This window comes from Accipiter gentilis, chromosome 5 (assembly GCF_929443795.1).
Source record: "Accipiter gentilis chromosome 5, bAccGen1.1, whole genome shotgun sequence".
In the NCBI taxonomy this organism is placed as follows: domain Eukaryota; kingdom Metazoa; phylum Chordata; class Aves; order Accipitriformes; family Accipitridae; genus Astur; species Astur gentilis.
The window spans coordinates 18578374-18591901 of record NC_064884.1 but is presented as its reverse complement, the minus strand read 5'-3'; the positions used below and the strand labels follow the sequence as shown (position 1 = coordinate 18591901).

The following is a 13528-nucleotide window of genomic DNA, read 5'->3' as shown; positions in this document are numbered from 1 at the left end:
TTGCAAACCAGCAGTCAAAAAATGTCATGCATACCTTCATCACACTTTGTAGTGATGCACAGATCTACCCATGTTAGTATGATTACAAGGCAGTAGCCATGTTCAGATGTCTATGATGGGTTTTGGACCCTAATTCTTGACCCATTTTTTCAGTCTTGTCTCCGATTTATATTTGATAAGTCTGACATAAACAAGTTGATTATTCAAATGTTGGAACTTTCTGTGATTAACTGTGATACTTTAACCATGTATATAACACAGTTTCTCTGTTTAATACATAGTACTTAATTTTTTCCTCATTAAAACGTCTTCTATTGGCTTTAATTACACTCATGAGAATGGAAAAGTGAAAAAACATACTGTTTGCCTGAGGCCTTGGGTGGAAAGAAAAGGTTTCACAGCTCAGGGAATCACTCTTTGGTAACTTTAAAACTTCTCATACTCCTGATCCTAGACTGAAATCCACTGCTCATGTCTCATAAATGAAGTGTGATCCTGAAGTACTCCAAATCAATTAAATGAAAGCCAGGCAGGCAACCAATATACAAGTAGTTCACTCCTTGACCTTATATGCGTGGCAGATACGTTTACACATTTACATTTAGAGGCTCAGGGAGGAAATATCCACCTTATGATGTAATACATACATGTGTTTGCATTTATATTGTTTTAAATAATGATGTAATATCACAGTCCCTCAGGAACCTCATGTTAATTTCTTACCTACCAAATTTGGCTTCTGTAAGTCTCTCTTTGCCAGCCCCAATTCCCATGCTGGGCTGAAACGGTTTACACCTGCCTGGGTTTGTTTTCTCTTTACGGACACTCACTGCATACCCCCTCCCTCTTCTGATCCCGAGGACCTCAGCAGAGACCTGGACGGCCACAGGCCTGGCGGGACAGCGGCAGCCAGCGTGGGTAGCTGGGTAGGAGCCACAGGCAGCAGGGCTGGAGCCATGGGCGAATCGAGGGCGCGAGGCCGCCTCAGAGGCACACGAGGCGCCTCAGGGACACGAGGCCACCTCAGGGCAGGCCGATGGCGGGGCCCGCCGGAGGGCACACCCAGCCCCTCTGGCGGCGGCGGCGGACTTCGCTCTTCTTTCACTCAACTACTGGACTAAAGGTTTTGAACGCGTAACTCCGAGGGCAGCCCGCGGAGCGAGAACCGGCCGGCGCAGCGCCAGAGCGGCTAGGCAGGCGAGAGAGGGAGGGCGCCCCGCCGCAGGGGCGGGAGGGGGCGGGGCCGATGGCGCGCGGCGCGAGCGGCGCGAGCTCCCAGCCAGCTGCAGTTCCCTGCCGCGTCCGCAGCCCCACCCCGCCGCGCGGGGCCAATGGCCGCTCGAGGCGGCGCGGCGGCGGCCAATCAGCGGCGGCGCGGCGGGCTCCCCGGCAAAATGGCGGCGGCGGCGGCGGCGGCGGGGAGGCTGTGGCGTCGCCGTAGCGCGCGCCATGCCCGGTAGCCGGCGGAAGGGACCCTGCCTCAGGCCCGCCGCCCTGAGGAGGCGGAGCGGCGGCGGCGGCGAGGAGCAGCTCACCCGGCGGCGGCCGGCGGAGCTCCCCCTGGAGGAGAAGGACAAGGAGGAGGAGGAGGAGGCGGCGGCGGCCGGCGGCGCGGGCCAGGGCCTGCCCGCGGGGGAGGCGCCGCGCGCGCCCCGGCCGTCGCAGTCGCGGGAGGCGGCGGTACGCGGCGCTGCAGGTACGGCGGGAGCGGTCCCTGGGGACCCCGCGCCGGCGGGGGCCGGGCCCGGCCCGGCCCTTCCCTGCCCTGCCCTGCCCTGTTCGCCAGCCCTGGAGCCGCGGGGGAGGCGCGGCCTGCCTGTGAAGGGGGGGCCGGTGCGGTGTAACCCCCTGCTCTCCCCCGTCCGTGTGCCTGGGAAAGGGGCTCTTCTTGTGAAGGAGTGATGAAGAGCATCTTCCCGCGGCAGATACTTCGAACTGGCTGAGGACGCTGATCCACTCGCGGAGAGGATAAAGCCTGGATGTGCTAAGCGCTTAAGTGGAGAGCATCTCCTAAGATGCTTCTCACGTAGTAACTGCATCTTTTAAAATTATTTCTGTAGGATTCCACATCTGCAACGTCATTTCTAAAGGGCAGGGGTGACTAGCTGAGCTTCACGTAGCATGCTCAGTTCACTTACTGATCTGAGATGGCTGCAAGCTGGTTTTGAACCTGCCCTAAAACAGTCCTAGCTGAAAAGGCCCTGTGGAGGAAGTATAGATAAAGGTAGCTCATGACCCAGAACAGCTTGGGGGCCCATTAAAGTTGTGACCAAAATCAGAGTCTGGGTGAAAGACAGAGAGCAAGCCAGAATACAAAATACTCTCCCATATAGCTATACAAAGTTTTTCTCTTAATGTAAGCTGAAGTCAATATTTCCTCAAGTAGGAGGATTGACAGTTATCATCCTTGCCATCAGATCCTGAGCATACAGCTGCCGGTATCATGTAATGCTCTGTGGTGATCTAACTGAGAAAGAGTCATACTCTGCGTTAAATGCGTATTTGTGAACAGTATTCCTGTTGTAAGTAAAAGCATGTTGATGAGCATAAACTTGATTTTTATTCTTAAAGGTCCTAAAGCATCTTCTTTGTGCCTTGTCCTGTTGTACATCCTAAGTTATTTTGGCCTTTTATTTGTTGTTTTTTAATAAGGATCATCTTTCTGTTCACACAGAGTCATGTTTACATAAAACACCAAAGAGATCGTTGAGTAGGAAATCCCGAATTCCTACTTTCAGCTCTCCTGTTAATGACACCGATATCCAGCAAGAAATCTTCTGGGATCCTCATTCACCAGTTGCACAAAGACTAGGTAATACAAATGAAATCCAGACTTCAGGGCACCTATTTGAGGCAGGCAGTGGGAGTGTACTAAAAGTTATAAAATTTCTTGAAAAAAGGTCCCTTTCTGTTGTCATGGTTAGGTTGTTTGGTTTTGCTTTTATTAAAAACCCATAAATTTTTCAATATAGTGCCGAATCAAGTTCTGATTTTAGCACATGTATTTTAATTGAGCTATACTGCACTTTATAAATCAAATTGTTTTGCAGTTTTTAAGGTTTTTTTGTTTGTTTTCATAGGCAGTGGAAAAACCAAACAGTCTACCAGTCGATGTGCAGTAGAAATTTCAGAAATTGTTAATCGTATTGCTCCTCAGGTAATTGTTACTTTCTATGCTCTGTGTATGCAGTAATCAAACAGAATAGTGCTACAGTATTCAGTTTTAGCAAAGGCTTAATTTTAGTTACAGTAGTCTCTTTAACATGGTAACAGTTGGGTGCGCAGAGAACTAGCAACATGTTCATAAAACTGGACTGAATTAAAATCATAAGCATAGCGTTTGACTGGTTGTTCTTACGAGTTCTTATGAGCTCTTAGCAGTTCCATTTTAGAAAGTTTTACTTTTGGAATGTAAGTTATTGCCCCTGGTTTTAGGAATACTGCTGCGTTTGTTTATCCTTAATCACTCATCTGTGAAAAAGTAAAGAGTTTCTTCACATGCTGGATTTACTTGGCAGTTGTTTTTAAGGATTTTGAATGATCTTGAATGACTGCTGAAGTACAAGAACAAGACTCAGATGAGAGAGAGAGACTCCACAATGATATAAACTTAGTAACGTTGTTTCCTTATTCTGAATAATTTGCCTTTTTACCCCAAGATCCATGTTCTTGCTGTGTCTCTCTTGTTGTAAACCTGATGTCCACAGCCTGGGAAGTTAAAATAAGATAGTGTTGGCTTATTGTTTGCCTTTTATTAAGTGCAAGAAGAGAACCTGTTATTCCTAAAACAGTTCTGTAGCGTTTAGCTTGCAAAATATGCTTGCTTATTTGACAGGGCCATGTAAAATGTATTCACTATTTGGCATATTTTGGAAAAATTATACTTAAGAATTAGAAAATCATTGATAAGGGATAGTACTTTCTACCTTTTAAATGATTACAGCCCTGTCATAAATGTAAATAACATCAGACTGGATTTGTAACTATCTGTTGCTTGTGGGTTTTTTTCCTAAAAAAAAAATTGAAAAAACCCCTACCCAGAACTACCCCGTTAGTGGAGTTCAAATTATTTTTGCTGGCTTACATGCAGGACTTTCTCACATCCAGTGTTTGGCTCTGGCCCTCTACACATTTTACCATTACAGTAATTGTATCTCTTAGATTTCACAATTCAAATCCAAGCCTAAACTTTGAAGCTCTGAAACAAGTTCATTTAGTTTCTAAACTTCACTTATTTCTGTTTAAAGGCTCCTTGTATAAATGAGTTATAATGGAAGAAGTCAGAATTTTTTCCTGGAAGCATACAGAATATGATTTCTTTCAAATTCTCTGATCTGTTAATGCTGCTTTAAGTAGATAAAGACAGTGCATCTCAACTAGTTCCTTACTAGCATACTAAAGTAAACTAGATCACAGCTTGTAATATGAATATTGCAGATTATGTGTAAACCTGAAGTAAACAGTATTATATTTGAGCACCAAAGTAAAATTAAGTTTTAATTGGAGTTCCTGTTTTAAATTGATATAATTAAAATTATACAACTATTAGTAGACAGTGTAGCAGTAATCTCACTTAGCTTATATTGGTTTAGCTCCTATCTGTGCCTTTCAACAGATTTGATGCAGTTTAATTGGTTTAGCAACTTTAATGCAAGGTGTGTGTCTAGTCCAATCTTTATCTGAAATCAAATTGTAAGCATTATAAATCTAATCCTTCAGGATGAAAAAGCAGCCTGTAATGAAGGCTCCCTTTTAGGGACGTGGATTGGTGAGGATGCTATTCCTTGTACACCTGGAGTAGTAAAAGCGCGAACTAGGACGAAGTTAAGTTGTACAAGGTAAATTACAGTTTTGTTTTGCCCATCACAGCTGGGCTTTCATGAAAAAGGGTATGTGGTGTTCCTTTATGTATAGTGAACCATGGAATTGTAGATTAGCATATAGAATGCTTTTAACTTTGGGCTTGTTATCTCTTTTTAATGGGGTATTTCTTGGGAACTCTCAAAAAGATTGCATGCTGACATCGCATTGAAAGTGGTGGGATTCAGTCATATTCTCTGTAGTTGTTAAACTAGAGAATGAACAGCTCATACAGTCATGTTATTGAGCTTGGCTAAACTTTCTCAGTAGGTGTGACTTTCTTTTCTGAATTATTTTTTTTTTTAATCTAGAGATCTTAAAATAAAAAATCCTGAAGAGGAACTCATGAAATTGGCTAAGGAATTTGATAAAAATCTAGTAGAGCTAGATGCTGTTCAGGAACCAGAGAAGCTTGGTCATCACTTCATCCAGACCGCCTCAGAGTCTTTAATTAATTCTAAAGACGGAGTAAATATGAAGAACCTGAAATCACTCCTTGGTGAATTTTCTGAAACAGATACTGCTTTGTCCCTGAAACCAGTCGGACAGAGCACTGGCATCCCTGCTGCAGAGCCCTGTCAATCTAGCAGTCAAAAGTCCGTAGATCTTGAGGCTGAAATAGCCCTTCATGCTCTTTTTGACTGCTCTACCCAGAAGTGTAGTGGACAGTTGAGCCAAGGATTATCAGGTATTTCTTTAAATAATAGTTTCCATGAAAATAAAAGCACCTTGGATGAGGAACACCTTCATGAGCAAATTGAAGACATGCAGCATGGTAATTCGGAGGCATATCGAAAAGATAGTCTGTGTGCACTAGGAAGCGCGAACCAGACTTTTCCAAAACCTGATACGCATGTGTTGACAAAAAAAAATACTTCTTCTTTGAAGACACAATTGGTGGTCTCCAGTAAACTTGCTGGAGTAGTTAATGACGACTTTGATGACTGGGATACAGATTTTTTGGCAGATGACTCTTTTGTGATGCAAATTACCCAAAATCCTGAATTGTTAAGTACTGAAGAAGCACCACCAGTTCCTACAAATCCATCTGTGCGTGGTTTCAGTGATGCTAGCAGAACAAAGGAAAGAAGTTCCAATTCAGTAACTTGTTTGGGGAGTGTACACAAATCTAACGGTTTGCAGTTTTCACCTTTGAAACACTGTAGTAAAAACACACGAAATGTAAAATCTCTTTCTTTACAAAAGCCATATAAGACACAAAACTCAAAGACAGAGACCATAGCCTTTCATGGCAAATGTGACATTAAGCCAGATAAAATAAATTCTATTGGGAAAAGTGCCCAAACCAGTGGTTTGAACTATATTCCTGTTTCAATGCAATCTGAAGTAAAGAATGGAAATGAAACTATTCAGCGTAAAAGTGACCCCCTTCCTCTGTTTCCTTCAAGATCTAATCCTCATAGACAATGGACTGAAAAACCTGGGAATAACACATACAGTATTTTCTGTCAATCATCCAGTGTTTCTACCAATACAAAACCTAATGATCTAACTAAAACGGTTAACCAAGCTAATACAGATAACTTAAATCAAGTTGAAGTACCAAAGAAATGTCCTGTGTCATGTGATGACTGGAATGAACCGAAATTTTCTGATGAGGTATTAGATATGTTTTGTGAATCCGATAGTCTTTGGGATGCAAACCGTGAGGATGATGAATTGTTGTATCAGGTGTGTGATGATATAGAAAAGCAGACTCAGAGCCAGGATGTTAAACAAGGAAATGAAAGAGCTAAAACTATACAAGGAGCCAGTATTAATTCCAGATCAAATGCTGATAACAACTTCCTAGCATCTAAACAAGGACTACCTGATCTCCTCTTGGCACAAAAACCAAATGCAAAACAGGACGCTTTCTCACTAAACAATTCCTATAGGAATTCATCAAAGGTTACACATGGGCTGGCCAGAACAGGTCACGTAGTGAACTGTAAAAACGTCTCAAGTCCTTTAACTGTGATCTCGGGTACTTCTATGGAGTGTAAATATACACTGTCTAAAAACTGTCATCAAGCTGCTTCTGAAGATACTACAAAGACTGTTTCGGGAAAATGGTATAGGTCAAATTCTGTGCCGACAGGAGAGCCTGGTTCTGAAGCAAGTCTTGTTAATGCAGTAAACGTTTTCAGTAGCAAAATACTAGACAGCCCAGATATTTTGTATAATACAGGAAAGATGCCAAATAACAGTTCTGCTAACAGAATATCACTTATACCTTCAAAGTTTAAGTTCCAAAAGACTAACAATTCTCAGGGTGCTCTTCACGTAGGGTCTGAAAAGCCGGGGAGTCATTCTGGCATTGGAATTACTCTACAGAGTTTGGAAGGAAGCAAGAATCAGGTGAATGTGACTTTGCACAGCAAGCTTGACAATAAGAAACCACCTTTCAAGAGGCACCTTTCAGAGTCTTTTGCACTGCCTACATCAGGTATTTGTGTTTATTGTATCACTATTAGACTAGGTTGGTTTGTTTATTTTCTTACTGTAATCAGATGTCAGAGAAATTTGTACTGCAACTTACAATAGGCTTCAATATTCATCCATTCAGTGTAGGTGTTAGGAAATATTCTAACAAGAATTTGGAGATTATTTGCTCCAAAATGAAATTGTCCTGATGCATCTCTTGAATTCCTGTAGTTAAGGACTTTTGTTTCCCATTTTCATTCCACTTCTCTGAATACTTCACACTCTTTCCATAGACGTTCAGAATCACTAGAATCAAGTACAGGCCGATGGCAGCACTCAGCATACCATATTCTTAAATTGTTACTTAAAAATACTCCTATTTTGATACATAGTAAATGTTGTGTGAATCTGTGCTTTAATTTACAGTTCATTTTGAAAAACATTAAAAATTACTTATCTCGGCCATGATTTGTAAAAACCCAGTTAACAGTGGGGCAGGGAAAGAAGGCAGCAGGTGATGTGGAATGCCAATTTCTTTTTACTATTGTGCACCTGAAAACCGGAACTTCAAATCATTTGATACTTCTGAAACCTCAGCCTGTATTGCTGTTTGCTCTGTGGCTAAAATTGCCAGTGAAATATTCTTGTGTTACCAGTCTAAACACTCACATTTCCTTTCATCTAGAGAGGAGGTCAGTCACTTTTCCATCATCAAGCAACAGTCTGTAATATTCCATGCACTGGTGTTACTTGCTAGGGGAAAGTAGAACGAGTCAAGTGCCAGTCAGTCTTGTTTTTACTTGATCTCATGGCTTAGTGAAGTTTTAACCAATATTAATTTTGATGAAACATGCCTTTAGAGTGTACTGTACCAACCTCAGTTTTCAGGAAGCATTGTTACAAAAACAACAAAAAAATTAATTCCTGCAAACTCTCAGCCAGCAGTATTTGAAGAATCAGTATTTTACCTGTGTTTCTTCCCCAGCAAAGCAGCAGATAAATGGAAAGTAGCAATTTTGGATGTTAAAGGAGAAGGGAGGGGAGACATAATTAGTCATTCTGTGAAATGTTCTAGAGAATAAAGGAATGAAAAAGAATAGCATAGATTTTCTTTACAGATAAATGGCAACTGTCCTCATCTTAAATTTTTGGTGGAAGGACATTGGTGTAACAAAAAGATGGACATTAAGTGATCCTTTCAAAAACATACGTAATTTTTCATGGATGGTTTCTTTTTTTAAGAAACAAAGAGACAAAGAGTTTGAAAGACTACTAATTAAAAATTACATTAATTGGAAGTTGGTGTATAAAACCGGTAAAATTCTTAACATGTGCAGGGAGTGTTCTGTTGGTTCCAGCGAGGTCAGGATTTTATTGTATGGGAATTTAGAGTTCTGTAACACAACATATAAAATATTACACTTAGCTATCATGTTCTTGTCTCCTTTGCCAATTTTTATTGCTACTTTTGACCTTTTTTCAACCTTTCTGGTTTTATTTGTGTGACACCTGTACTGTATCTGACCCTGTGTCTATACCATCTCCATGCCCATATCTCTGCCTAACTCACTAAATTGTAGAGCCCTTTTCACTCTGATAGCTTTAATTTTCTTAACCTACCACCATCTCCTATGTTGACTCCTGATGTCACAAGGTTCACCTGAAGGGCAGCCAAGTAAAATTTCCTTGAAGCAAATGTCTGCATCCCAGTATTTTCCTTGGGAGGTAATAATCAGTAGCCCTACAAAGGTCATGCATCTTATTCCCCTTCCTGCCTTGGGGACAGAATAGATGAGCCATTTTTAACTTGGGTGCCTGGTATGTCAGAATAGTGCGCTCTTGCCATAGATCTTCAAACATTGAAAACAGATAAGTTAAAATACATACTGAACAAACTTGAAGGCTCCTAATACATGGTTTTTTATTTACAGTGTCTGTGACAGAACAGAAAAATAGAAAATGTTCTCAAGAAGAGATTGAAAGAAAAAAACAAGCAGCTCTTGCACGAAGAAAATCCAGAATGCAGGCATTCTTTAAAGATGCTTGAATTTGGAGTTTATTTTGTCTATGGAGTAAGTTTTTGGGAGGGAAATATTGTAATACTGGAAAACAGTTTTTAAACTCTGTTCACAGCTACTGATGGCAAACTTCTTCTATTTCTCAATTTAAAAAGATCTTGACCTGAACCATAACTAATACTCTGGTGATATTTAGTCTTAATTAAAAACTACCAGTTGTAAATGTGTAGTCCCAAACTACCTTCAGCCCAATGAGGATTGTATTGAGTTCACATACTGTTATGCGTTGAAATTGTATAGTCTGAAAATCGTCAGACCATGAATGTGTTTGTATATACACGAAAGTAGAAGATAACAAAAACAAACTGTATGTGTTTTGGCTGTATTATTGCAAATATTTTAATCTATAAGAAGACTCTCAAGTACGCACAGACTAAGAAATACTAATGTTTGCTCTCAGGTAGAAGAAAGTTTTGGTTTAAAGAAAGTACAATCTAGAAAACATCTAACATCGGAAAACTAACGGAAATGAACAGGATTTGGAAAGCGCGTTCAGTTTGTCTCCGTTACCTTAGGTAAGAATTGTACCTAGTGAAGGAAGAATTTAATATAAAAGTTTCATAAGGTGAAAAAGCATCCTGGAAAGGACTTTTTTTTTTAATTCCCTTCATGAAGAGTTGGAAATAACCCTAGCTAACAAAGTTGGACCACTTTTTTCTAAACGTGTGTTACTGAGCTAATTAAAAGAGGTAGCCTATGTTATTTTACTAAACCATGAGCAATACAAAACAAACCAGGTGAAATCTCAACAACTATGAATCAGTTTAGCCTTATGGGTTGTACATATTTTTCAAACTGAAGGCTGTTAAAACATAAAAATGCAATGTCATGTCAGCTTAACAGGGGCTGATAGAATTTTTGATGTGATGGATGGTTGCAGAGCTTAAACTGCAAAAACTGCCTGTGGGTAAGCTGCAAGATATTTTTCAACTGAGAAATGCTTATATGTAAACATGTGGCACTATGAAAAGTGACTGTAATTTTTCTTTGTAAATAAATAGCTTTGAAATGTACCAAAGGTTAGAGGAAGCTTTTGGTTTCTGTAGTATGTGCCATTTTTGTAACTCCTAAAAATGTAAGTATTGTATATTTGTAAATCATCATTAAACTTTTTTACATTTTTCTAGTCTGTTGGGGAAAATACTGTACTACAGAAACTGGTAAAAGGGAGCAAAGTGGGAATTCGATATGGACTTTGCCTGAATGTTTTCTCTTGGTAATTTACCCAATTATTCCATGCCTCAATTTTTTTACTTAGAGTGGTGACAAAGTGCTTCCTTTGATCCATTTAAACTAGAAATCCTTGGTGAAGGAACTGGTTGTACACACAACGATCTGCAGTGGAGTCCTGAAATACTTTACTGGTTTTCAAACTAGTGAATTTGCTTTTGTATTAACTAGCATTCTTGGTGCTAGTTAGTTGATTATGAAATCAAATCCCCAAGTCCACCAAAGACGTTGCCTGTGCCCAATAAGCATTACTTACAGTCTGTGGCTGCAGCTCCCTGTCCTTCAGCCATTGTGCGGTATATGACGAGTTGGATCATCTTACTGATCTGACTGAAAATTAACCCAGAAAAAATGTTTTTAGCCTTTCAAAGAACTTCATCATAATAATACCCTTAACAGATAATATAACTTGAAATAGCAAGACTCTTTGTTGTGTTGTCAAGCCTCTGCTGGCAATGTTCAAACAGTTTATAAGACAGAAGATTTGCATGTCCATATGACAAGTAAATGTAAACCCCAAATAGTGGCTGTTGCTAAAATTTTATCCTGAGAATGTAGTTTGATCTGTGTATCTGAGGGATGTGTTTGTCTTTGTGGTGTTCTAGGAAAATCTAAACTATCGGGTAACTTGGCAGATGCACTACTAGCCAAGAAAGTGGAAATGAAGAAAGGCTTCTACTATCAGTATTAAATATGAGAGTTATAAAACTGGCTTTTAAGGTACTGATACACAAAAATGACAAATCTTATTGAGAAAGATAAAAGGCTTTTGCTAGGACAGTGTTCAGCTTATCAACCCTTCCCTCCCCAGGATACTTCTCTAGAAATAATTCTGTAAAGGAACCAGGATCGGTTTGGTTTTCAAGGATAATATGGTTAATTATACTTCTGATTTGAGAAGGTGAGCAAATTGGAAAGGAAGGACCTGTTGTGGCTGCTGGAGGGTATTTTATTAGGAAGGTTTCATTCTCTGATGTGAAAAGACTAATTTTTAGTCAGTTTTGAAATTGGGATAAATAGTAGATACATAACAGGAAATACAGGCTAAGCACATTATGGCTACCCAAGCTCAGCATGCGGAATGATACATCCTGAATGCTTGCCACTGTGTGTCTTTGAGCATACTCAAAGTTTAAAACCAGCTTACTGCCCTTCCAGGTGATGCTAATTTTCTCGACACCCAGGATAGAAGGGCCCTGGAGCTGCCCACCTGAAGTGCCACCACTGGTCTCCCTCTCAGAGCAGGGTAAGAATATACTGGCTCATGCTTTAACATGAGCGTCTAACCAACCACCTGGTCTCCTGAGCTGTAAAATAGGAGCTCAATGTATGTCAAGGGGAATTCTGTTGCCACAAGGGGTGTGGAAATGACCCTTTGCAAACTTTGCAATTGGAGGAAGACACAAACTACTTTTTGACCAATTACTGTCACTTACATACTTCCTTACCCATGTACTTCCTCTGTGCTGCTTAACCGTATTTAAAGAATCTGTTTGCTCATCAGGATGACACACGTTAATTTTGACAGTTTACAGAAAATGCATCCGTTGCCCTCCCCTATTAAACTAATCATAACAGAGGGGCTTTGTTTTTTATTTTACTTTTCATAAATACCTATTTTTAGCATAGATAGTACACTGCAAGGCCTGTAATTTGTTTTTTCTTAAACATTACTTTCCAAATAGAAATCACAAGTTCTTGGGCTCATGGTTTCTTAACTGATGTTGAGATAAACTACTAAGATTTTTTTGGTCACACCCTGACTATCATTGACTATCCCCAAATGCCCTACCGTACCATCTCTCAGTTAACAAATTGCATAGTTACTTCTTTTTGTGACTTGACACTATTAGAAACAGAAATAATTTCTTGCGTTAAAAATTAAACCACTCTTATACCATTTTTATTAGGCAAATTTGATAAAAGTGAGAAGTTTAGAGAAATACTTTAACCCCAGATAGTTTCATTGATGGAGTCAATGCAGACAGAAGATTCATTAGGGCTTACAAAGAAAAACCTCTACAATATTAAAAATAAAATTCCACAAGGTAGGAATTTTTGTCTTTTAAAATATATATATATTCATATTGGTTGGTCAGAAACATCCAAAAGATTTAGAAGAAATCTAGCAGAAAATAAACTGTCTAGCTATATATATGTATCTTCAAAGAGTACACACCACAGAGCTTGTTTCTTGTGAGTGCCTGTGCCCCAAGTACCAGTCTTGCCCTTTGCCTCTTCCTACTATGCTGGCATCAGCAAGATGCTGGACATGGACCCAGCCCAGCAGACAGGGCAGCATACTGACATTGGCAGAGGTGCAGACACAAGGAGTTTAACCTTTGCCTAGTTCTTGAACACCTGGATATTGAAGCCAGCAACGCAGCAGGGGTGTAGCTAGAGATGGCTTGGTGCCTCCTAACCTGAGGGGCATAGGGTAGGCTTACAGCCATTTCAGGTGCTCTTACGGCAGTCTGTGATGCAGAGAGGGCAATTCAGACATTAGGTGCCTGAACTACACTTCAGATGTGCTTAGCTCTATGTCAACAAAAGCAGCCGTCTGCCTAATGTATTTTAGGGATGCAGTACTGGGCCTACACAGCTGCTCTGTTGTGCGTGGGCAGCCAACAGCTTTGAAGAGCAGGTAAGTGCAAAAGCTGCAGCCCTACTCCATGCTCTCATGCTATGTTCCCTTTCGTCACCACTGAGGAAGGAAGCTGACCGGCAGCCTCACGACCCCACAGATTTTACAGGTTATGCTCAGCATCCCTCATGTTTCCTGGTAAATTCTTGGTGTCCCACTGATACTGCATGTGCCTCAATCATGCAGTCTTTTGTCTGACTGCTTGCAGTAGACAACAGATCTTCATTAGGAAAGTATTTACATCATTTTAATTAATTAATACACATGTACACATAAGAAGTTTGGTATT

The 13528-nt window shown here is 40.5% G+C and overlaps 1 protein-coding gene across 6 annotated transcripts in view; it reads left to right on the top strand.

Annotated features, from left to right (window-relative positions):
• Window positions 1–1409: 1409 nt before the first annotated feature.
• The window catches only part of ETAA1 (ETAA1 activator of ATR kinase), a 92516-nt gene continuing 80397 nt past the window's right edge, over window positions 1410–13528 (top strand). For 4 of the 6 annotated variants that reach the window (XR_007506018.1, XR_007506015.1, XR_007506014.1 and 1 more), the window contains exons 1-7: window positions 1410–1696; window positions 2675–2812; window positions 3081–3157; window positions 4720–4838; window positions 5172–7309; window positions 9219–9880; window positions 11754–11841. Coding sequence is in view for 1 of the 6 variants with exons in the window: in XM_049800293.1 (XP_049656250.1) it covers window positions 1450–1696; window positions 2675–2812; window positions 3081–3157; window positions 4720–4838; window positions 5172–7309; window positions 9219–9334 (2835 nt within the window). In the remaining 5 variants the exon portion in view is untranslated. Of the gene's footprint in view, window positions 1697–2674; window positions 2813–3080; window positions 3158–4719; window positions 4839–5171; window positions 7310–9218; window positions 10428–11753; window positions 11842–13528 lie in introns of those variants that run through there. The other 2 variants (XR_007506016.1, XM_049800293.1) reach the window with 2 other exon arrangements.